The sequence below is a fragment of the Vidua chalybeata genome, chromosome 2 (genome assembly GCF_026979565.1).
Source record: "Vidua chalybeata isolate OUT-0048 chromosome 2, bVidCha1 merged haplotype, whole genome shotgun sequence".
NCBI classification, from domain to species: Eukaryota; Metazoa; Chordata; class Aves; order Passeriformes; family Viduidae; genus Vidua; species Vidua chalybeata.
Genome location: NC_071531.1, coordinates 70,413,696 through 70,436,944, shown reverse-complemented (window position 1 = coordinate 70,436,944; position 23,249 = coordinate 70,413,696). Strand labels below are relative to the sequence as shown.

General features: G+C 42.5%; 2 protein-coding genes across 6 annotated transcripts in view; one reads left to right on the top strand and one right to left on the bottom strand.

Annotated features, from left to right (window-relative positions):
- PLA1A (phospholipase A1 member A) overlaps positions 1–776 on the bottom strand; it is a 22,002-nt gene extending 21,226 nt beyond the window's left edge. For 2 of the 4 annotated variants that reach the window (XM_053935706.1, XM_053935710.1), the window contains exon 1: positions 188–226. In XM_053935706.1, coding sequence (XP_053791681.1) covers positions 188–222 — 35 coding nt within the window. In that variant the 5' untranslated portion in view covers positions 223–226. Of the gene's footprint in view, positions 1–187; positions 227–260; positions 341–755 lie in introns of those variants that run through there. The other 2 variants (XM_053935708.1, XM_053935707.1) reach the window with 2 other exon arrangements.
- Positions 364–23,249, top strand: CD58 (CD58 molecule). 2 transcript variants are annotated; one of them, XM_053935711.1, is made up of 10 exons: positions 364–434; positions 9,146–9,439; positions 10,077–10,331; positions 12,312–12,407; positions 14,665–14,727; positions 14,909–14,965; positions 16,475–16,522; positions 17,933–18,010; positions 18,925–18,993; positions 21,138–23,249. In XM_053935711.1, the coding sequence occupies exons 1-10, from the start codon at positions 377–379 to the stop codon at positions 21,197–21,199; spliced, it is 1,080 nt and encodes a 359-aa protein (XP_053791686.1). In that variant the 5' UTR covers positions 364–376; the 3' UTR covers positions 21,200–23,249. The 2 variants fall into 2 exon arrangements, with proteins under 2 accessions (XP_053791686.1, XP_053791687.1); XM_053935712.1 differs by lacking the exon at positions 16,475–16,522.

Here is a 23,249-nt window from a genome sequence, read left to right as displayed (position 1 = left end):
ATCATTTTCTGAGGTGGCGAGCTGCGTGCCACCTGCTGAAATTCGTTCTTCACCTAATCTGCGTGGCTCCCACTCCCCACTAAATTGATTTACTTTCAGTTTTTCAGTCATCAGAGCTGAACCTCCCTGATGTAAGAGCAACGCGACAATTTCCGTCGCCATAAGTTGCGCCCCACAAACCACAAACCCCTTTCGCTGGCACTCCGAGGCCATGTATGGCATCCGACACCGCACAGGAGGCTGAAACCCCTCTTCCTCACCGTCCCGGAGTTCCCAGAAGAAGCGCCCACGGGGCCCTCCCAGCGGAAGCTGCCGCCGGCAGTGGGACGGGACGGGGAGCGGCCGCTGGCGGGGTTTGCTTTCTGCCTGAGCAGTGATGGTGTGGGCACCCATGTGGCTGCTGGCTTCGTTCCTGTGCCTTTCGCCCCTCCTGGGTAAGCTGTGAGAGGACGGTGGGGACCCTTCCCGACTCCTTCGCTTTTTTTCCTCTCTCTCTCTCTCTCTCTCTCTCTCTCTCCCCCCCCCCTCCCTCCCTCCCTTCCCTCTCTCCCTCCCTCCCTTCCCTCTCTCCCTCCCTCCCTTCTCTCTCTCCCTCCCTCCGTGCTGCCCGGGACAGCGGGAGCGGGGCATCCTCGGCCGCCGCTCCCCGGGCGTTCGGACGGGCTGGTTCCGGGGGCGGGCGCGGCAGGGATTCGGGAGGGCAGAGGGGTCCCGAGGTGCCCGGGGAGCTGCCCCAGCAGCCGCCAGCCCCTGACTTGCCCTGCGACAGTGGCTCCCTGGCGAGACGGGCGTCCCCGGCCGCTCGCTCGCTGCCCTGCCCGGGGGCGGGGGGCACAACCGGGCCGCTGCTTCCGTCCCGCGCCTAAAACCAGAACTATGTGTTGGCCTATATATCGGCCATCCGCACGGGCAGGAGCTCCCCACCCTATTGTCGGCAGGCTCCTGTGCCCCGTTTGTTTCAAACTTGTGTTAACGGGAAGCTTGGGATGTGTGCGATTTTTGTGGTACAAGTAAATGACTACTGTTAACTTAAATGATAACTATTAACAAGTAATGATTACTGTTGAAATACTAGTCAAAGGCCTTCTTAATCCAAATGCCACTGCTGTGCCTTAGGAGCATAATCCTTACACGCATAGGCTTTGCACTGGGCTGTGAACATGAGAACTATAAACAAAATCTGTTCGTTTTTGATTTTTTTTTTTTTTTTTTAAATTTGGGAGTTTCCTGAATGTGCCTAAAATAGGAGCTATTGTATCACCCTGTTTAAAAAGGAACTTCTCTGCTGCTGAGAGTTCAGAGCAACTCCCTGCGATTTCCTCCTCATACTATTCCTGAGGTCTTCAATTTGCTTTATTTAATTGATGTGGAGAGATCCTGTTCTGTAAGAGAGCATTGCGGGTCCCGGTGTGCAGGGAGGACCGGTGGAGAAGCCGGGACACTGCGCACCTGCATGAGTCTGCCCATGTTAAGCCTTAGCTGCAATTTCTTATCTCACCTGCAGCGCTTTTGCTGAAGAGTTCCAAATGAGTGCCACTAAGGCATGATTAACTGAGTATCTTCTTGTAACTTTTTTTTGTGAGTCAAGGCACTTTGTTAGCTTGCATTATGTAAGCTGGAGTGCTGCTTCTACTCTGCACATCTCAGTCCACGTGCTATAGATTTGCCTAGAGAAAAAAGACTCCAGGTTCCAAAGAACTTACAATTGAAAGGAAGAGGTGATGGTGCTTGGACAGCTGGAGAGGGTAATTGTGGCTGCAGGTATCATAACATCCTCCTTTAGTGAAAAACGTAGCTAGTTCTGTTGTCTACTCTGTAAAACTTTGATTCTAAAGTGGTTGATTAGGGCGGGAGATCAGGAATGCAAACACTTTACTATTGTTCACTAAACTGTATAGCTGTGGTTTCACACCATGTTCTTGTTTGTATGCTTGCATTATTGCTGTTATGTGTATGTTGACTATGTGTGAATGTTTCATGTTAATTTTAACAAGGTAAAATAATCCATCATCTCTCTATGTGAAAATCAAGACCCTGAAAGTCAGACTGATCTGCCCAAGTGCATGAAGTAAATCAGTAGCAGTTCAATTTGGCATGCCAATTTCTAGCCATGCAAACACCTGTTCTGTACACCAGGATGCTGTTGGTAGATCCTCGTCCTTTGTCAGCCTTCCCCTCCAGAATCCTTTCTCCATCCAAATTCAAAGCACTGCACTTATCCCAGTCACGTTGCTGGATGTCTGGGGTAGGGGAGAAGATGTCCTTCTTCATTCCCCTGTGGAAGCCAGAAGTTGCAGTGTCCAGAATTCCTACTCGCCACATAGGGATTCCTGCTTTTCACGACGCCAGGCCAAGTCAGTTTTTTATCTAATGAAACCTCAGACTTGTCAGTTGCAGCACAAAACCTCACCTCAAGGCTATGGAAGGACTTTGATTTTAGACCTACCAAGAGTATCCTTGTTCAGTTGTTGGAAGTTCAAGACAAAACTCTGTTCAGATTTGGGATCCTGGATATTGTATGTGGCTGGAAAGAAAGTCAATGTGATATCTGTGGCCTAGTTTGGTGAAGGAACCCACAGAGAGATCTTTTTGTCACCACCTGAGGAGGTGAATAAATAATACCACACCAACAGGGGGATCACAAGTGCAAGCCACACTTGTGAGGATGTTCTGTTGCGATGCAGATGGCGACCAAACTTGCTTTAGCTGCATCAAGATCCTACCCCAAAAGCAGAGGGGATATGGGAAGTAAGCTGGATATGTGAACTAGAGCATCTAGAAGCATTCTGCATCTGTAGTAAGGCTCATCTGAAAGCCACACATCTTTCAGTGTTTTGAGCATCAACTTTTTTTTATGCAGTATTAGTTCTTGCCTTCTAGTTCTTGCATATTTAGATATATTCCCTAATGCCATTTTTTATTTTATGTTTGCATTAATGGTTGCTTTGTTTCTCAATTTAACTTCTTTAAAAAATTGATTTAAACTGAGAAAACCTGGTTCACTAAAAGCAGAAGTTGCCATCTCCGGTACTGAGCATAGACTGACAACCTGAGAGCTGATAAAAATGATTTTTCTTTCAGACTTCTTCTGAAAGTGACTAGCATAGAAACCAAATTTCCCTCAGTGTGGATTTTTGTGTCTGTGTCATTAGGCAGTTCAACAAGTCTGGGCTTGCTTTTTTTTCTTACTATTTTTAAATTTCCTGTCTTTTTTTTTTTCCTCAAATATATGCTCCTTTCTACATTTTTATAGATCAGAAAAGCATTGGGGTTGCTCAATGTTTCTTCTGTGTCTCTCCACTCCATGAGAGGTGTCATAGGAACTACACTACAAGGCCTTGCGATGAATGTAGGAAAATCTGGACTCCTAACAAATTCAGGTTGTTTGTGGAATGTGGTTATTTTGTGTGTTGTTACTGGAAATGTCAAACACAATATTAAATAGTATAAATGGAAAAATGAGTTATCAGCACTGTGAAGCTGACACCTGCTTATGTTGTCCTGTCCCCTTACTCTTGAATCTTCCTGAATAAACAAAGGAATTATAATCAGTTATAAATTCCTCAAACAGAGGGAAAAAAGTCAAACTAAACCTTTGCCCTCTGCTTAAAAACTCTTGACAAGAGCTGAGGTTGTTATGTCATATTAAAATAAAAATGAAACAATATTTTTGCCATTGCTATTTAACACTACAGAATGAACAGAGTGAAATTTTTTTCGATAGTTTCTTGCCTTAATGTAATTAATGGTCTTGGACTTTAGAAAGCCATTATCATCTCTGGATTGCATACACAAACTCCTTTGATCCTGGGTGTGTTAAAGGTGTTCATAAAAAATGGGTGTAGATTTGTTTATTTTTTTTTTTTCCTTACTTGTCCTCCTGTCTGTTCTCAGCCTCAAGAGAGCCTTTTGGCCGTGTTCAGGGTAGTGGGACAGTGGGCTGGCTGGGTGATACAGGGTTTGTAAGAGACAGAGGTTGTAATTTGGAGTCTGTTTAAGCTGGTGTTGCCACAGGTTGAGAACAGTTCCTGTCTATGGCATCAGTTTGTGACATCCTTTATCAGTAGAACTGCAAAGATGATCTGGCTGAAAATGAACCCGACTGAAGGAAAGAGTTACTAAGACAAAATATTTTCTCAGTGCTGTTGATCACAGAGCCTACATGAAGATGTACTTGTGCAGCATAGGAAGTGCTGCTGTCTAGATGCTGGGAATAAGTAACCAGAGGATTTGGAATCACAAATGGTTTGGGTTGGAGGAGACCTTAATGATCATCCAGTTCCAACCCTCTGCCATGGGTAGGGACATCTTCCACTAGGCCAGATTGCTCAGAGTGCCATCTGAGCCAGGGATGGGGCATCCATTCTCTGGGCAACCTGGTCCAGTGTCTCTGGATTGCTTTCAAACAACTGCTTTTTTTTTATAGTTCAAGGCAGGTTTAAATGCAAGTCAGTTCTGTCTCTAAGAAAAGCCTAGAGACTGTAATCAATAATCTGCCAGACTCAATGATCCTTCATAATAGTTTACCAGTGCTAAAAGTGGTGATTCCTAGTCCTCTCCCTCCCTGGCCTGTTCCAGTGCCCAACAGCCCTCTGGGTGAAGAACCTTTCTCTAATATCCAACCTAAACCTCCCCTGACACAACTCCAGGCCATTCTCTTGCACCCTGTCACGGGTCAGCACAGAGAAGACATCAGTGCCTGCCCCTTCTCTATGCTCTCAAGCTCATTCTTCCACATTTTGCTCACATCTGCTCCATTCCATGCACGAGCATTGGTGTTCCCACAGTGAGTCACATCCAGAAATTACAGTCCTTCTGTGGGTTTTTTGTTGTTTCCTTAATTGGAGTGGGGATGTGTGTGAAGTACAATCTGTCAGCAGACAAAAAAAAAAAGGGAGAAGGAAGAATAGGTAAGTCATCCACATGCTTTTGGTCACCAGCATAGTTTAAAAATGACTGGGTAGCCTCTACATGGGAATGCTGCCTGTTGTTGGGCCCTTGCTGAGGGATATGTCTGAGGGATATGAGGGATTTTGTGGTAGGGAGGGACCCAGGCCTGTTGGTAGGTGCCACCCTTGGGTCCTGCCTTTGCTGATGTGTAGAGCTCTGTAGCTGCAGTCCCATATTGTCCAGGAGAATGACATGCACATCTCTGAATGTGCTGCAGTATGCAGGAGAACACCTCTGATTTGGATATTATATGTAGGATTTGCATTCATTCCTGCACAAATCTGATTTTATTTTGCAACAGCCTGGGCTGCTGCTACAGCTTATGGTCATCTGTGTTCTCTCTCTCCTGGCTGTGGCTTTTGCTTGTGCTTTTACACCATGGCTCTAAGTGCTTTCTCACTGGAGTTTGGGAAGTGAGTTGTGTTTGTGGCCTGTGGGGGAATTCAGAGGACTATGGTTGGTGAATATTCTCATAGTCCTTCTGGACTGAATATTTATTTCAGGGTTTTCTGCACCTGGTGGTTTTGAGGGTTAGGAGGGAACATAATTGTCTGCTGGTGGCAGTTGCTGGGGGAATTCAAAATTCTAAAAAAACTGAAGAGAGGGGTAGTTGGGAAGTTCCAACAATTAAAAGTCTACTCTTTAGAAAGTCCTACTCCTGAAGCAAATAGTTCATTGCCATAAATTAATTAGTAAGGACTTTTCCACCCAGTTTCAAGCAGGTGGGATGTTAGTGTCTTAATGGTAATGGGAGAACCTAGCTGCTGCCTGTATAGACCTAATATATACCTATGTGCATTTCAAATAGGTATTTGAGACCAAAAATAATGATAGCCTTAAAAATAAAAAGAGCTTAGCTTACAGATGTTCTCCAAAATAACTAAGCTTTAGGTCAGCTCCAAGAAAAATAGTGAAGCAAGTCAAACCAGGTAGACAAATACAGTAATAAAGTGTTTATTGCTGGTAAATGGAGTATTAAGTTCTACTTAGTCTGAACTGAATATGGATGCCTTTAGCCTGCTAAAATGCTGAAAGAGTCCGAATTAGTCTGGGGAATATTAAAACTGGAGTACAGCACTGAGTTGTGTGGGTCTGGCTGCTGGAGAAGTGAGAGCAGAAGATGATGTAGACAGGGTGAGCTGGTGGTTTGCAGAAGAGGCTTTGCCCACACAATGCTTGCTCCTCTTTATCTGTGCCACTTTGAGCATGTGATTTGACTGGAAGGAAAGAACACAAAGACTTGGCATAAGAAGGATTTTGGAGTGGGTTTTAGGAGATACAGGAGCCGGTAGTCTGATGGTTTCTGTAGAGGCTACTGGAGCCCTTAGCACACCACTATTTTGTTGTGTGACCTTTATTTTGGAATAATAGGCTACGATAAGAAGAGAGGGAGAAGGCAGAGAAATGAAAGAAAAGGCAGTTCCAAAAGAGTGTGTGAGAGAGTGTTTGGTTGTCACTTCTCCCCCTTTGCTCACCACTGTGGAATAGGAAATATGTTTCCATATAAAATGAAGTAGAAAAGATGGGGAAGGGTTTCTTGGGAATTTAGAAAACATGATGACACATATTTTTCCAGAAGCTCAAAGATGCGTGGTTATGAGCTTATGCAATATTTCTGTATGCTTTCTTTGAAAAAAGGAAGCTGATGGCACTGGGTGGGAGATTTCTTCACATTTTCACTAGACCAGTGAAACATGGACATAAACCCAGAGACGGGATGTTTTAAGGTGGGAGATGACTGTTATCCTTGAGGAATAAACTTTTCCTTGTTCTGCTGCTAGGAGCCCTGAATGGGAGGAGCTCATCAGCTCCTTGCTGCCAAGCTTTTGTTCCACCAGCCAGCATGAAGAGAGTGTGCTGAAGACAGCACTGCCCCCCTGTGCCATGCAGAACCTGTGGAGAAAAAATGGGGTTTTTTTTCAGCTCTGCTTTCCTTCAGTCTCACTCCTGGACTTGAAGAAGCAACAACTTTGCTCTCATAACTCCAGCCTAGCACTTATGACTAACTGAAAGAAAGTAAAGACGTGGAGCATTTACCTGCATCAACACCCAAACGTAGGAACTTATGAGTGGTTGGCTGAGCAGTGGTGGCTGTCCTTGCTTGTGTTCTCAGGGCCCAGCAAGCAGCTGCTGTCCTTGCTGAAGGCTCTTGTCAAGAGCCACTGTGGTTTGGCTTATGCTGATGTCAAGGCACCACAGCCTGGTTGTGTCTGTGAGCTAAAGCTACTGAGAGGTAGAATTTCACAGTGGGAAGAGCAGGGAGTTTTTCTCCATACTAGGAATACCATAGGTCCTTAGGCAGTGAGGGATGACTTCTTGAGGAATATGTGCTCCTGGAAATTGTCTTGACAAAGGTCTCTAACAAGACTCCAGGCTTCATCAGATCGAAATAGGGTTCCACCCTACCCAGGGTCTTGCAATCTTGTGGTCTCCAGACAAAAAGTCTGGAGTTTCTGAGTTCTTTTTTCTTCTGGAAATCATTAATTGAGATAGGTGGAAAGAGATGCTCAAGTAAAATGTTTAAAATCTACCTGAACAGGGTAGAATACAAAGAAAGCAGGTAGGTAGTGTTGACAAGATGTGGGAGTTGATAGCTTACCCTGATTGCTTCTACAATCCCTGTGCCTGGAAAAGGAGACCATGTAGGTGCAGAAAACAAGAAGTTGCAACTCCAGTGGCGTGAGAAGAGTGCTTCCATGGGTAGATTGCAAACAAACTGGATAGTCTATAGACTAAGGCATGGAGGAGACACGTGTGTGCAGTTCTCTAGCCAAGCACACGGAAGTGAGTTTCTATTGCTTGTGTTCATTGTGCTGTCAGAGAAAGTCTGTGTTTCTATGGTGTGGCAGAAGAGCTGACAAGCACTATCCTTTAGCAGTGGGAAAGGAAGGCCTAGCTGACGTTCTCTCTGTCAGGATATAGGAATTGATGGGTCCTTAAACTGATGCCATTTAGGAATAAACAAAAAAAGATAAAACCCAGAATACTAGCTGTCACTTGGAACCAGTTGGCTTGAGAAGTTTACATCTGAAATATTTGTTTCACCATGCATAGCTACTGTTTAAAGGGAAGTTTTACATGGTGCAGATTTGGAATCCTGCCTTAATGTGAGACCTCATTTGTATCTTAACCATGCCCTTCCTTCAACATAGGAGTAAAAGGTTACCAGCTTCTGTGGACCAAAATCGATTCCTAAATGCAAGTGTAACTTGAACTCGATTCCTAAGTGGTTTTTGTCTATGTTCCTGTCTGCCATGGCAGTGATCTTGCAAGTTTTCTAGAGCCATTTGGAGCTATTTAGAAGTGGGAGGTGATTTCTGAAGACTGAAGCAGAGACACAGAGATACTGTTGATTTAAATGTTGTGGTCCCTTCCCTACGGCAGGATTTTGTCTGTTAGATCAAGAGGGTTTTTTTTTCTCACAAATTTAGCTGTTTTCAATGAAAATTAAGGAAAATCTCTTATCTCTCTTCTGTTGTGGTTTATTTATTTACATTGATTGCCTGGGCATTTTTAGCAGAATGTAATTGACTTGAAACTGAAAGCAGTGGAGGTTTCTGAACAGCTTCATTCTTGCTGACAGTTCTGCTAGATCTCAGAGGATGGGGTGCTGTTTCACATATATTGGCTGTGAAATAAACTTGCTTAAGTGACATTTCAAGGGAAATCCCTAATACTCCCATGGCTTCAGAGCAGGTGCTTTGAACTCAATAGCAGTTTTGCATCAAAAGTGTACTTTTTACTAACTGTGAATATTCATACTGGAAAAAATTGCAGTTTATTTGATCAGCAGGAACTTCAGTCTGGGTGTTCTGCAACAAGATGCTAAAACAGATTTTGGTGGTGACAATTCTTCATTTTATATTTTTCACCAGATCATGGGCAGGAGGCCTAATTCAAGTGAACAGAGGGAAAGTAGTGAGGATAGAGGGGCTTAGGATAGGGAAGATCATTGGGGCAATTATTCTGCCTGGGACCAGAATGTGGAAACTGGATTCCTTTGCTGTGCCTGTCGTACAGTTGTGCTGACAACCTGGGTCTGGGTAATTCTTAACTGATGTGTACCTTGGTTTGCAACTTTGTGATGTGCTTGTAACCTAAATTTGAATGTATCTGATATTGCATAGGGCGTTAGTCAAGCAGTGTTTTATAAAACAATTGTTGAAGTAACTTTTTCTTTTTCCCCCCTCTCTAGCACACATCTACTCTGAAGACCTAGTTGGCATCATGGGAGAAAATTTTACTTTTCCAGTACAAATAGACCGAAAAATAGTGGAAACTGTCTGGAAGAAAAACAAAGATAAAGTGGCTGAATGGGAAGAGCAAAATAAACCGACATATTTTGGTCCTCTCCGCGACAGGAGTGTACTTATGGAGAATGGATCCTTGACTATAGTTAACTTGGAGAAGGATGATGCTGGCACATATGAGTTACAGTACTGGGATTCTGTGACAGATCACCACTTAAACTTTGTACTTTTTGTGTTAGGTAAGTACTGGAAGAACTGCATAAAGAATGTGAACCACTATTCACTTTAAAATGTCTAGAAAGGGTATATTGTATATTTGTCAAGGAAGCAAACAGAAACAGAGGGGGCTGTTCATTGTCTATTTTTAAGTTGCTTAGCCACTTTGAACAAATTTTCAAAGGTGGCATCTCATTTGTGTGCCCATCATTACTCACCTTGGGGTGACTTCTAGAACGTGTAGATGGCACACTGCACTTTCAGACAATTAAGCTTTTTGAGCAAGCTGACCAGGTAATCCCAGGCATTATATGTCTCTTAAAGATATTCCTGCAGGCATATTACACATGCTTGAATATCTGTGGCATCATCCTGTGCAGCCTCACTAGTAGTCTTTGGGAAATATATGTGACCAGTGTGTCTGTTAGCCCTGTGGACAGTGAACCACGAGGACTCTTGGACTAGGAATTGGAGAACCACAAACAGTGGGTTTACAGGTCACTTTCAGAAACACATTTCTCTCTCAAGCATGTGTGCACATACCCCCACACTTTTGTCTATGAACTCTCCTGCTGCTTTCATTGCTCCAGCCCTTGTCCTGTGCTGGAATTCTATATAGTTTATAACTAAAGTAATACAGAATGTTTTCTCTCCTTCTAGATTCCCTTCCAGAACCTAAAATAAGTTGCAACACCAGTGGTGATGAACTTGTACTAAGCTGTACAGCAAATTTCCAGGGGTCTCTGAATTATGCTTGGAAGCTCAGTAACGATCCACGCAGTTATCAGAACCAGGAGCTTTCCATCCCTTTGGAGAATGTTGATATTACCACCAATGCTACATGTATCATTAAATTTTCACAAACGGAAAGGAGGTCCGAAATCTCTTTGATTCAATGCCTTCCGGAAGAAAAAGGTAATAAATGTGTCATGTTGCAAACACAGGTCTAAGAGGCTTGTTTGGGAAGCAGCGTGGCCTTTGTAAGGTTTCTCCTGTTTCCCCAGGAAATTGAATTTAAAGAGTAAAAAGCATCAGAAGTGATTTGTCAGCTAAAAGTGTGTATGAAGTTTGTGAAAAGTATGAGGATGACAGTTTGATCCCCCTAGAAAGATAATTTTTGCAGGAATCTCCACAGAATAAAACCTTTAGCTGTGACTTGATTGAGTAATAATAAGGATTAGAAGGTCTTAGAAGATCTCTTCTGAACCTTCTGCCCTTACGTAATTAATGCTAGGAACTTGTCCTCTTTGTACTGCTCTCCATGAGTTGGAGTGAAACTATTCAGCCATTTCAAGCGAGTCATCTAGCAGCCATAAGATAAAATAATTTCTCATCTAGCAAGTGCATGAGTCAATGAGCATAGTTCCTTCCTACTTCATGGAGGTATAAGATAGAAAAGAGAGTTTTCTTCCTGTAACTTATTGCTTTGGGATAGCCTTCAGCTTGAGGCTTGAATTTTTAGGGTTTCTTTAAACACAGAGTGAGAACAGGTTTGGAACCGTCTGCTTTGAAGGGTGCATACGGCAGTCCCTAACTGACAAAAGTTCTCATCACTGTGCAAAAGTAATTGTCATGGTTTACTAGTATAGAATTCTTCCTTTACTGGACAAACTTGTTAGATGTGAGGCATGTGGTGGGTTGACCTTGGCTGGCTGCAAGGTGCCCATCAGGCTGATCTGTCACTCCCTCTCCTCTGTGGGGCAGGAAGGAGAAAATATGATAAATGCCTCATGGGTTGAGGCAAGGACAGAGAGAGGTCATTTGGCCATTACTATCACAGGCAAAACAGACTTGACGTTGGGAAAATGAGTTTAATTTATTGCCAGTCAAAATCAAGAGCAGGATAATGAAAAACAAGAGCAAATCTAAAACACCTCTCTGAAACCCCTCCTTTCTTCCCAGACTCAACTTCACTCCCAATATCATTACCTGAGCAGGTCTCCCTGAGCAGCACAGGGGTATGGGGAATGGGGCTTGCAGTCAGCTCATTACACATTGTCCTTCCTCCTTAGGGGCAGGACTCCTCACATTCTCCCCTGAACCAGTGTGGGCTCCCTCCCACAGGAGACAGCCCCCATGAACTTCTCCAACATGAGTCCTTCCCACAGGCCACAGTTCTTCATGAACTGCTCCAGTGTGGCTTCCCCACAGGGTCACAAGTCCTGCCAGCAAAGCTGCTCTAGTGTGGGCTTCTCTCTCCATGGGGCCACAGGTCCTGCCAGGAGGCTGCTCCAGTGTGGGTTTCCCGTGGAGTCACAGCCTCCTTTGGGCACCCCCTGTTCTGATGTGGGCTCCTCCATGGGCTGCAGGGAAATCCCTTCTCCAGCCCCTGCATCTCCTTCTGCACTGACCTTGGTGTCTGTTGGGCAGATTCTCTCACATATTGTCACTCCCCTCTCCCCCTTGCTGTTGTTGTCCAGCAGTTTTTCCCTTTTCTTAGAAGTATTATCCTAGAGACACTACCACAGTCGCTGATGGGCTCTGCCTTGGCCAGCAGCAGATCCAGCTTAGCATTAGCTCTATCTGAGATGGGGACAGCTTCTGGCATCTTCTCACAGAAATCATCAAAACCTTGCAGTGCAAACCCGATACAAGATATTTGCTGAAATTTCATTTGTTTGAAATCTGGCTCAGTCTTTCATAGGCCAAGAACTGGAATAGCCATTGCCTTTCAAGTGGTGATGTGCCTTCACTGAAATGAGGTACTTAACATGTAACTGTCCTGGAGATGGCTCAGGGTTTTGCTAATAACTGACTCTGGTGTATTGATTTATTGAGGTTACTTTGAAAAAAATAGCTATAAAAATATTTGGGGCTGTATCTCTGCTGAACTAGTATATCACACAGTTGCTTTTTAACTAACCTTTCCCTTTCTCATTTTTTTTTTTTTTAAAGGAGACAGTTTTCACAAACGACATAGATACTACCTTATTGCAGCTATTATCCTAATAGGAGTCCTAGTAGGAATCCCAGTACTCCTGCACAGGAAAGGTATGCATAAACTTCCTAACTAGAAGCTTTATGTGCTTCCAGATTATACTCATCTAAGGTTCTGTAGAATGTGTGAAAATTTCTGACCATCAAGTGTTTTGTAAAAACAATAGAAGAAACAAGTCAAATTTAGGCAAAAATGAATCAATTTGAAGGAAATAATGTACTGGACTTACTTGCATTCTGACACTGGGCTCTGAGTCCTAGGAAAAACTGCAGTTTGCATTTGCATAGTTCTCCTTCAGACTGGGTGTTTGATTTACAGTGTGTTTCTACTAACCAAGTATTTGTAGCCTCTCCCGTTCTTACCTGAGTGTGTTTTCACAGCTTTTTTTGAGAGCATTATAAAGCTGCCCTCAAGATCCCATTTATTATTTGGACAGGCTTCTACCAGATCTGAATATCATATGCCGAGTCCAATCTGACAACTCAGTGTGGTCAACTGATAAATGGGACCTTCTGTGCCTCCTGGCAGCCTGTATTGCCATCATCTTGGAGTTCTGTATTTGTTTTTCGATCCATCCCTACACTGAATTCTACTTTTTTGTAAGTCTGACAGTTTAGTCAGAAATAGTAATTATAGGCTATTACTGTGTATCTTTTTCTGCCATGTTTTTGAATTTCTGTATTAAATTGTCTTCTGATTTGAAAAAGAGGGGCACGCCATCTTTTCTCTGTGTGTTGGAGAGTCCCAAACAGGAATACATTTCTTCATCCTATGCATGCTCTGCATGGAAGATTCATGTTGACTTCCAGATGGGGCCACCACTTGGAGGTGGCTGCAGGGTGAAGAGTATTGGATGCATCTCCCATCTGGGAAGGACTAATTGATGATATTCTGATCAGGACATAAATAGATATATATTGCATGTGGACCTTTTGCCTTCCTGTTCATTGTCCATTTAGTTTCCGTTGGCATGGAATCATAAAGTAAACTAGGTGGGAAGACATCTCTGGAAGTTTCCTTCAACTTGCTGCTCAAAGCATGACCAACTTCAAAGCTAGACCAGGTTGCTTAAGGCCTTGTCCAGTCAAACTTTCCAAGGGTGGGAATTTCCCAGCCTCTTTCAGCATGTGTTTTAATGCTGAATCACTCTTGTAGGGATGGATATTGTCCTTATTTCTGTTAGGAATTGCCCTTTGGCAACTGTTAGCCATTGTCTCCTGTTTTTTTCTGAGAGTTTTCTGTAGTTAGTTGTAGACTGCAGTGATCATCCTCTTATCCATCATCCTCTTATCCTTCATCCTCTTATTCTTCTTCTTGAGGCTGAACAAACCCAACTCTCAGCACCTCCTTGCACAGCTCCTGCCCCTAGACATCTTGGTGGACATTTTTTGGACTAGCTTCAGAAAGATGGTGTTTTTACATTAACTGGGAGACTAAAACTAGAGAGAGTGCTCCACATGGGGTGTCCCAAACATTGAGAGGAAGAATTATTTGTGTTGATGGGGTGACTGCACTTCTGCTAACGCAGCCCGGTATTTGGAGCCATCTACTGCAAGAGCACATTTTTCTGAGTAATGTTGAGTTTGTTCATGCTTTCAGGTCCTTTCCTGCAGAGCTGTTTCCTAGCCAGGTAGAGCCCAGCCCCTAGTGGTCCATGGGCTGACTTAAGAGACTCGGGACTTTGTTTGCCTCTGAATAGCTCAACTTTTTTTGCCAGCAGGTTTCTCCAGGTTGTTGAAGTCAATTTGAGTGGCAAGACTGCTTTCCAGCATGTCCCCTACTAGCTTTCTGAAAGTGCCTTCTGTGTCCTTGTTCATGTTGGTGGTGTTAAACAACACTGCTCTTGGTGTTAACACACAAAGAATGTCACTCAAAACTGACCATCAGTTAGAATCAAAACAGTTCAGTTACTTGCCTTGAAACAATGAGGGAAAGAAAATAAACCTGTTATACCTTGGTAGGATAAGCATTGCACAGGTATAATCAAACAGCAGAAGTTTACTATTTTAAGTGCAAGACATATAATCAGAAATTGCTAAGCTCCACCTTAGATTTGACTAGATGTGTTCTGACTTGCTGTCACAGAAGACTCATTCTGTTAATCTCTCACTGACTGTCTTTCCCTCAAAACAGTATTTCATTTTTTTTTCCTCCAAGTCAAGTATTCAGTTGCATTTTCGCAGTGAAGTGTATCATTCTTTGGCTGGGGGTTGGAGAGGGCAGTGGAATGAACGGAGGCCGTCAACAAGTTTCCAAAGGCACAAAACTTTGTTTCTGAGTAATTTCTCCAAATATTCTATTTGTGTGCAGGTATAATTAAACTTGGAACAGGAAGAAGAACTGCTCAGAATAACAGTCCAGTGAATGGCTCAGGTAAGATACTGTCACAAATGTGTGGAAATCAGACTGATGCTTGGTGTGGGCTTGTCAGTTTTTATTCTGTGTCAGTGTAGTCTTTCATTGGAGAGGTAAAGGAATAAGTTTTCTTTGACTGTAGTTATTTTTTTCCAGGTCATTAATACATACTTTCTAAAACATATAAATTTCTTTATAGGAGAACATGAGCAACTTTTCCCTGGGATCAGCCAAAAACAATCTAACTCAGAGGGAGGTAAGAAACCTGTATTGGGGTATTAATGTTTCTAAACACCTGCTCTTGGTTGGAGCAGGGAGTCTGATTTGCTCTTTCCTTTTTTGCAGGATCTGAGCTTTTGAATTGGTTTTCAAAGTATGTACATGCAGAGTCAAAATCTCACTACTTGAGGTCCAATATTGGATGATTACAGGGACTTGCACCTAGTGAATGTGTATGGGGGGCTGGCAAAGTTACTGACAGTGAAGGGCCTGAGATTTTCCTGGTCAGCAGCTGTCTTTGGAGGTGAATTACCTTTCTAACAATGGAGAATTGGGGCTGGCCTCAGGATGAGGGCTGGAAAAGTGCACACTGTAGGACAATCAGTCATGCCTCTCCTCTTCCTGTCCAGATCTCTGCCTGGGCTTCTGCTGTCCATTCTAATCTGCATTGAGGTTTTTTTGAGTTTTGGGGGGGGGGGGGTGGGGTTTCTTTGTTTGGTTGTGGATTTTTTGTTTTGTTTTATTCTTAGTGTTTTGTTGGAGTGCTTTTGGGTTTTTTTTTTACTTCCTTAATTTGCAGCAAGATTGCTCTGTTTTCTGGTTTCTTGTGTATTGGGTTGTGGAAATCACTCTATATAGGGAGCAGCTAAGGAAGGGGGCAACTCCTTTAGTCTGTGCCCCTTTCATAGGGGTGAATTTGGCTATCATATTTGAGCTTTAACATATAGGAGTTTTGTTGCCAGGACTGTGGTCTGTTTTTAGGAACCAACCGAAATTAACCCCCAAGGCAGTCAAGCAGGCTGGGGAGCACAGGGTAAGATTCTTAAGAAATGTTCTGTTACCAGACCAAACAGTGTTTCAGTGGGGAATGGCCAGAGCTCCTGCCATCAGGTGGCAGGCTCAGTGCTCTCTTGGACTGTTCTGGTGTTGAGCTCACAGTGCCTTCATGTGGGTGCTCAGTCTGGTACCTTACATTTGTTAAAGCTGTGGTTCTCGCCCACAGTTTAGAGCCCACTGAAGTCAAGACTATTGATGAATCTGAAAGTGAGAAAATGAGAAGTATGGGTAGGAAAAAAATCCCAGTAAAGCCCCCAAAAAAACCTCATTTTGGTACTGCACTTAAATTTGCTTTAGAATGTTTCTATTAAAGATTCTTTAAGGTCTGCAAAGAGCAAGGGTTTAAAGTTACAGTGTTAGTGCAACACAGATGAAGTAAAAAAAGTAGATGCAGATTCTCTTCTCAGCTATCTCTGGCTCTTTTATGGCAGATCTGTGCAGCTTTACCAATAGATCTACATCGGCAAGACTTTCATAAAGTTGTAGGTATAAATATAAAGTGTTGGTCATGGTCTGGGACCTTAAGTGGTTGCTGGAAGGAAGTTGAAATTATTGTGAGTCCTTAAAGTGGCATTACATAGTGGTTCTCAGGAATATCTTTAAAAACTGTTATAATGAAGTTGTCACTTTAAGGCTGAGTTGCATATTTTGCAGACTACTGTGTTACCTCCATACACGTTTCTGGAAAAGGATTTGTGTTTTCTTGCAGCTGCATTTTCACACCCTGTTCATTGTGAGAATGAAGAGCCTGAAGCAGGTAACAAGTGAGATGGAGCCCTAAAACAGAGGAACATGAAGGGGGAAAGTAATTTTGCACATGGCCTTTTGTAGTCCAAGCCATATTAGCACATCCTGAGTATAGAGTTTACCATTCCTCTGTTGACCTAGAAGAACCTATTGCTTTGGGAACAGTAAATGTTGATGGGTAGATCACTAGAAAAGAAATCAGGAAGACCTGGAGGCTGTGTTTGGTAAACAGCATAGAGCAAACACCTTCTTGGGGGTTCACCTTCCCTCTTGATATGATGAGAATGATGCTGCTTTTGCCATCTGTGGGAAAAAGAACTAAGCATGGAGGAAAGATAAGAGCCTCAGCACACCAATTTAGAGATGGGATGCTTACCAGCTTGCAAAATTCATATTTGGGAGATACTTCATCCAGAAATGTGCTTCTCTAAGGAACAAAGCCTGCTGTATCTTCCACTTGCTTTATGCTTTAGGAAAGTCTTTTGACTGCATTCATCAGGCAGTTAAGCAAAGCTCCAGTTTTGTTTTCTTAGTCCAGTCAGTGTAAATTTCAAGGAAATTCTGGGACCTGTATTTTTAATAGAAGTTCTTTTAACTCCAAAGGGCTAGTGAAATTGAACATTATTGTTCAGCTCAAGAAAAAATGTCCATTTTTTCCCCAGTCTTTTGCACTAGTGATTCATTCACTCACTAACTCTTCCACCATTTCCACAAATGGCTGATAAGGGGCTGGAGAAGGCATAAGTCTTTCCTATAAAGGAAAAAAAATCACCAATGATGGCAGTAAGGAAAAGGAAACTCAGAAAAATCCAGAAGCCCCTGGGGTTTGCTGCTTATTCTTCCTGCATGTATTGTAATGGGTATGGAACAGCTTTCTTTCATCTGAAGAAATAGGGATTGTGTAGCTGATGGTGAAGGTGTGGTGTACTGCAGGATTGTGTCATCACTTGTGTAACTGTTTCCATATACATAGACATGGGTATGGGAAAAGGAGGCTTATTATACACCTGAGTTAAAGTAGAAAGGAGGGAAACGCACAGTTCAGGAAGAGAGAAATTAGGTCCATAGATAAAGGTTTTCCATTTGGGCACGAGATGCAGGAAATAAAGTCCTTTATTTTGTTGCAGAATAGAATGGGAGCATCAGGCAGGGGAGTTAATGCACCTCTGTGCAGTGCAGCCAGCAGCACCTGGGGAACAGGCAGTCACTGCTGTAGGGATGGGAAATAGCAGGCAAGGCTATGATGTTCTCTGAAATGTGTGTACAAAGCAATTTCAAGCAGGGCTTTTGCTGATAGCATAGCAGTACTTAATGTGCAGAGAGGAAGGTGTGCTCTCAGCCCTGGGCCTGTGCTGGGGAGGGCCAGAAGCAATGGACTGTGCTCCTGAGGGACTGCAGTTGTTCTCTGATCTCTTTTCAGACAGAGCATTGAATGAGAATGACAGGGACGTGAATGAGAAAGACAAGCACATAGTTAAGAATGGTGTAAATCAGGAAGGTAAGTGCCTGTTCTGTGGAGCAGTCAGTGCTAGTAACCCAGTAGGCAAACTGGTCATGATCCCTTCATAGAATCATGGAATCTGGTGAGTTGGAAGGGACACATCAGGATTGACTCCAGCTCCTGCCCTGCAGATAACACCCCAAAAATCACACCATATCCCTGTGAGTGTTGTTCAAATGCTTCTTGAGCTCTGTCATGCTTGGTGCTTTGACCACTTCCCTGGGAGCCTGTTCCAGTGCCCAAGCACCCTCTGGGTGAAAAACCTTTTATTGATATCCAAACTAAACCTGCTCTGACTCAGCTTCATGCCATTTCCTCTTATACTGTAACTGGTCATGAGAGTGAGGAGATCATACCTGTATCTCCTCTTCCCCACATGAGGAAGTTGTAGAGTGTGGTGAGGTCTCTCTTCAGTCTCCTCCAAGCTGAACAGACCAAGTGACCTCAGCCACTCCTCATAAGGCTTCCCCTTCAGACCCTTCACCATCCTAATGGCCCTCCTTTGGATGCTCTCCAGGAGCTTTTTTATATTGTTATGCACGCAGTAACCATGCAGATGGCCATGATATGAATGAAGGAGGTAAGTGCCTGGGCTGTGGAGCAGTCTTTGTTCAGTGTGACTTTTGCCTAATGCCACCTAGTGGGTGGCACCACGGGTGCTGAGCACTTCCTGTGCTTGGCCTTTACAGAATGTGTGAGGGATTGTGAAGACAGTGCAGAGTCAGGAATGGAGGAGAGAAGGGAGGTGTTGGATGGTGATCCCTTGGGAGTGAGGCATGTTGGTCAGGGTTTACTATTGTTGCCAAACAAATGGTCCAAATCCCAATCAGATTGTTCTTGGTCTATCTGGGGCAGAGAGGCAGAGTGTTGTGAGGTCCAGGATTGTCTGAGTATTGGCTTTGTCCTTGCAGAAGTGACCCAGGATACAGAAGGCGGAAATGGGGGGCACCTGGACAACTCTTCCAGCTGCACTAAAGAAGGTATGTGAGGGTGAAGCTCTCTGTCTTGGGAGAGTGTGCTGACTGACACAGAGGTTGACTGTGAATAATATTCCTTTCTTGGAAAAAAAAAATGAAAAATGTAATTTTGTCTGTTACACAGTCCTTACTTGAGTGGTATAACTGTGGGCCTCTCATACTAATTTCTGATTTTTGTATTGTAGGTGAGCGGTCACCAAACCTTTTGTGATTGTCTACCACATCAGTAAAATACTTTGAACATGCACACCCAATTTATGTGTATTTATAAGTTACATACAATTATTACCATAGTCAAGTATGACATACATTATAAAACATGCACAAAATAAAGGTTTAAAAATTATAATGACGATAAAATTTTATTACTGGTGCAAAAATACTTTTTTCCTGCACCACAATGGATTACCTTGTGCACACTCACTTTGGAGTCTGCTAGTGCAGATAATCCATTTAAACATTCTTAAAATGCACAGCAGTGTGAAAGCAAGTGGTACCTTACTGCTGCAGAGTTTTTTGTTCTGCCAAGTTTGATACTTCTGTTGAATTACCAGCCAAGCAATTGTGTCTATAAATTCTGGTATTTGCTGAAAACAATGTTGAAAAGAGAGGTGAAAAAATCTCCAAATGTGAGAAAACATGGATGAATGGGAGGGTGGGAAGGAGTTAGGACTGAATATAAAAAACTTGACTCTGTGATGCGGACAAAACTGCTGATGAACCTGCCATGAAACCAGGAAATGGACTTGGAACAATCTGCATAGCTGCAGAGGAAGGTGTGGTGTGTCGTAATAACTGAGTCAGATGCTGTTAGTTAACCACGAGTAATACTCAAAGGCAAATGAAGTAACTCAGTGTATTATTCCTGGTCTACGTGATGTGCTGCTTTGCTGGGCTAAACAACTGCTCCTGTGTCACCCTTAAAGGTTTAGCATGTGAAACTGGCCTCTTGGTATGTCATGCTGAGGCACCAGATGCAGCTGTGCTTGCTTCGTGAGAACAGAACATTTTGTGTGTTCTGGGGGTGGGGGGGGGTGAAACCTGATGCTTATCCTTGAAGCTGTAAAGTGACAGAACCCTATTTCATATTCAGACCCTCTCACTGCGCAGACACGAGGAAATAGCACACAAGCACACACACACACACACACACACACACGTACAACTGGCTTTTTTATCATGTTCTTTAGTATCATCACTCAAGTAAAGCAGTAAACCTGCTTGGATTTTAAACACACGATCATAAAAATACTTCAGGCCTATCCTGGGACCTTGCAAGAACCACACTAGGGACGGCGTTCTTTTTGAGAGTTGTGTACCATATGTCACCATACTCTGCTCTCCTAGACTGTCTCCTGACATCTTATCCTGGAGTGATGCTGAGCTAGAGATTAGTGGAAGGGACAGGTAGTGCTATCAAAATGGGAGCAAAGACCAAAGGGCATGGTGTCCTGGCACATCCAGGTGGGTCCCTTTATAGAATTGCTACATGTGCAACAAGGTGGAAACACCAATGTAAGTGGGCTTGTGGGTGCTTTGTTGGAAACCAGCCTGGTTAGGGGCTGATGCATGTTTCATGTGATGAGTTAGGCTGCAGTCTTGAACTTCCTGCACTGTAACGTCCTTTGCCTTCAGTCTTCTTGTCAAATAAGAGCTGTATTTTCAATCCTCAAAAGAGAAAACTCCAAAAGCACCTGGCATTATTGTGTGGAAGAAATAGCAGCAGCAACACATGCATGTGTGATGCATAGCTGATATTGAGATCAATGACATAAAATATTTGAATAGAAGTGGTGTCTTAATTGCCTGATTATGTGATCCAAAGTCATGGAGTCAGAACAACTTCACAGGTTACCAGCTGCTTAGCAGGTGGCTGGCAGTAAGTAAGAAATGTTCAAAATGTGGTCCAGTTGCAGAGGAATGTGCCTAATCATAAACAGATAATTTGGGTAAAATGTTTAGAGGCTATCATATACCGTTGGTCATGTACCTGCTCTAACTGGATTGTTACGAGTCATGTGACAGTGTCTTGGTCACAACACCTCATTAGTATTTAAAGTCTGCAGTATTCTCATGTATCTAGTTCAATTTCTAGAAGAAAAGATATAGTAATTTACCTGTGTGCTTTTCTTATTCTTTTATTTCAGATCCTAAAGCAGAAGCAAATAATTGCTTTGTTACCCAAACAACTATGGAAGAGAAGCAGTAGAATTCAGTGATGAAGGAGGTGCTACCTTTTCCCTTGAAGGGCTTCCACAAGCAATGAAGTTGTCAGAGTGTCATCAAGAAGCACTTTAAAGACAGGCTGAACTGTTTCCAGTGCCTATTTTTTCTGGAAAGACAGCCTCCTTTTCTAGTGCTACTATGTGAAGACAAATAGGCCAAATCATGGACAAAATATTTTGAATTATTTTATATGATTTTAACAAACCATATGGTTCAGCATTTCACAAACCTTATGGTTTGTTATATGGTTGGTTTTATAGGTTTTTTTTACTAACACACTAAAGCCTCTTTGTAGTTGATATTTAGAAATTTGCAAAGTTTTATATATTTGCATGAATGTGGACAAATCAAAAACTGATGAGCTTTCACTTTTTTATCAGTGCCTTTATACAGTCAGAAAAAACTTTCATCCTTCAGCAGGCCCAGATGGGTGGAAGTTTGCATTTTCTAGTCTTGGTTCTAGACAAAGCTATGTCCTAGAGTTGCTAGATGCCTGGCGAACTGATCATGTCCTGACACTGGTTCATTCTGTGATAAAACTACATTTTAGCTTATTGTTGCACTGAAACAAAGGTGTTATTAACAGCAGGTTTGGGCTTTTCCTAAAGCTTTTCATATTTTTTTAACTTTTAGGATTTTTAAAGCCTTTGCACTTCATATTCTTCTAAGAATGTCATCTCACTTTTACTCATTCCTAGGAAATAATAGTATGTTTTTAAGTTGCTTGAGACTAGAACAAAAACTTGAAAACTGAGGTTGCGTATATAATGAAATTTAAAAATAATCAAAAAGAAAAACACCATGCATTAATATTTTCAGAACATCAAGCTATAGAGTGTTTTTCATTATGTTTACATGCTGGTTGTTTATGAAAGTTGAAAGCCAATTTAATTCATTTTGAACATAGTATGTGTAAAGAATCATGAAGGTTTGACACTGGTAACCAGAGATCTGAAGCTTCAGGTTTCCACTCCCACAATTCTCTCTGTAAATATTTGTAATTTATTTAAAAAAATACTCAAGATGTAAAAAACTTTGTCATGTCTTTTTGTAATATATACATGCATTTTTTTATTGAACCTTAAAAGTTACTAACTGATCACCAAAATAATCTTAACCAAAGTGATGTATTTTATACGGGGTTTTTGTTTATTTGTTTGGTTGCTGTGTTTTGGGGGGGTCAGTATTCCTGACCCAAGTGTCCTTCTCCATTCCACCTTCAATAAATTTATCAGGATAATGCTGTCTGCTTCTTAATAACTTTTTAACAAGTCTCCACACAAAGTTATCCTTTGTTGTGATTATCATGGTAAAAGTAAACCTGTAGCTTGTTTGCCTGCTTGGGCAAAGTCTTATTTTCTGTTATTAATGTGAGAAATAGTAGTTAAAAAATGATTGGTGGAACTAGCTGAAACTGCTCTCAGAAACGATACCAGTTTGTGTCATGGTCTCCGTTCATGCCAAGCAATTTCATGCTAAACAACACAGAAAGGACTCATATAGTGTGGTTTTGAAAATTCTTTGGCACATGGTATAACTTTGGCACATGGTATGACATTGTTTCCAAAGCAAGAAGCAACAGCCTTCAAAAATAGTAAGCAGTTGTGGTAAATTAAACACAGTGGCTGGAAGTCTTCAGAATAGTTTGTGGAATTTTGGAACTTGATCAGAGGTAGAAAAACCCATTTACATGGCAGGCTGACATAGGACCAAGAACTACAGGCTCTACAGTCTCTCACTTCCAGCTTTCACCCTTTTACCATGCACAGGTTCTTCTGTGTATGAGAAATTTCTGGTAGAAGTGCAAACTGCAGTTTTCAAAGCAACAGTGAAGCTTTTTTTTTTTTTTTTTTAAATTGGTATTGTTTTTTCTTTGGCTTTTATATGGGGTAGATTTTGGGGTTTTTTTCCCCTATAAGGATGTGAAGTCAGACATTTGGGAGAATAAATTCACCTGACTTCCCGCTGGTTTTGGTGACAGTATTTGCAGTGCCATTCCCTGTGTCCTTCTCTTCAAATGTCTCCTCAGTAAC

Excerpts from the sequence above, each read along its gene's own strand:
- CD58 (XM_053935711.1), top strand. The coding sequence starts at position 377 with ATGGTGTGGGCACCCATGTGGCTGCTGGCTTCGTTCCTGTGCCTTTCG. Across the intron at positions 9,440-10,076 it reads CTTTGTACTTTTTGTGTTAG|ATTCCCTTCCAGAACCTAAA; the intron begins GTAAGTACTGGA and ends CTCTCCTTCTAG. Across the intron at positions 16,523-17,932 it reads GAATGAAGAGCCTGAAGCAG|ACAGAGCATTGAATGAGAAT; the intron begins GTAACAAGTGAG and ends ATCTCTTTTCAG.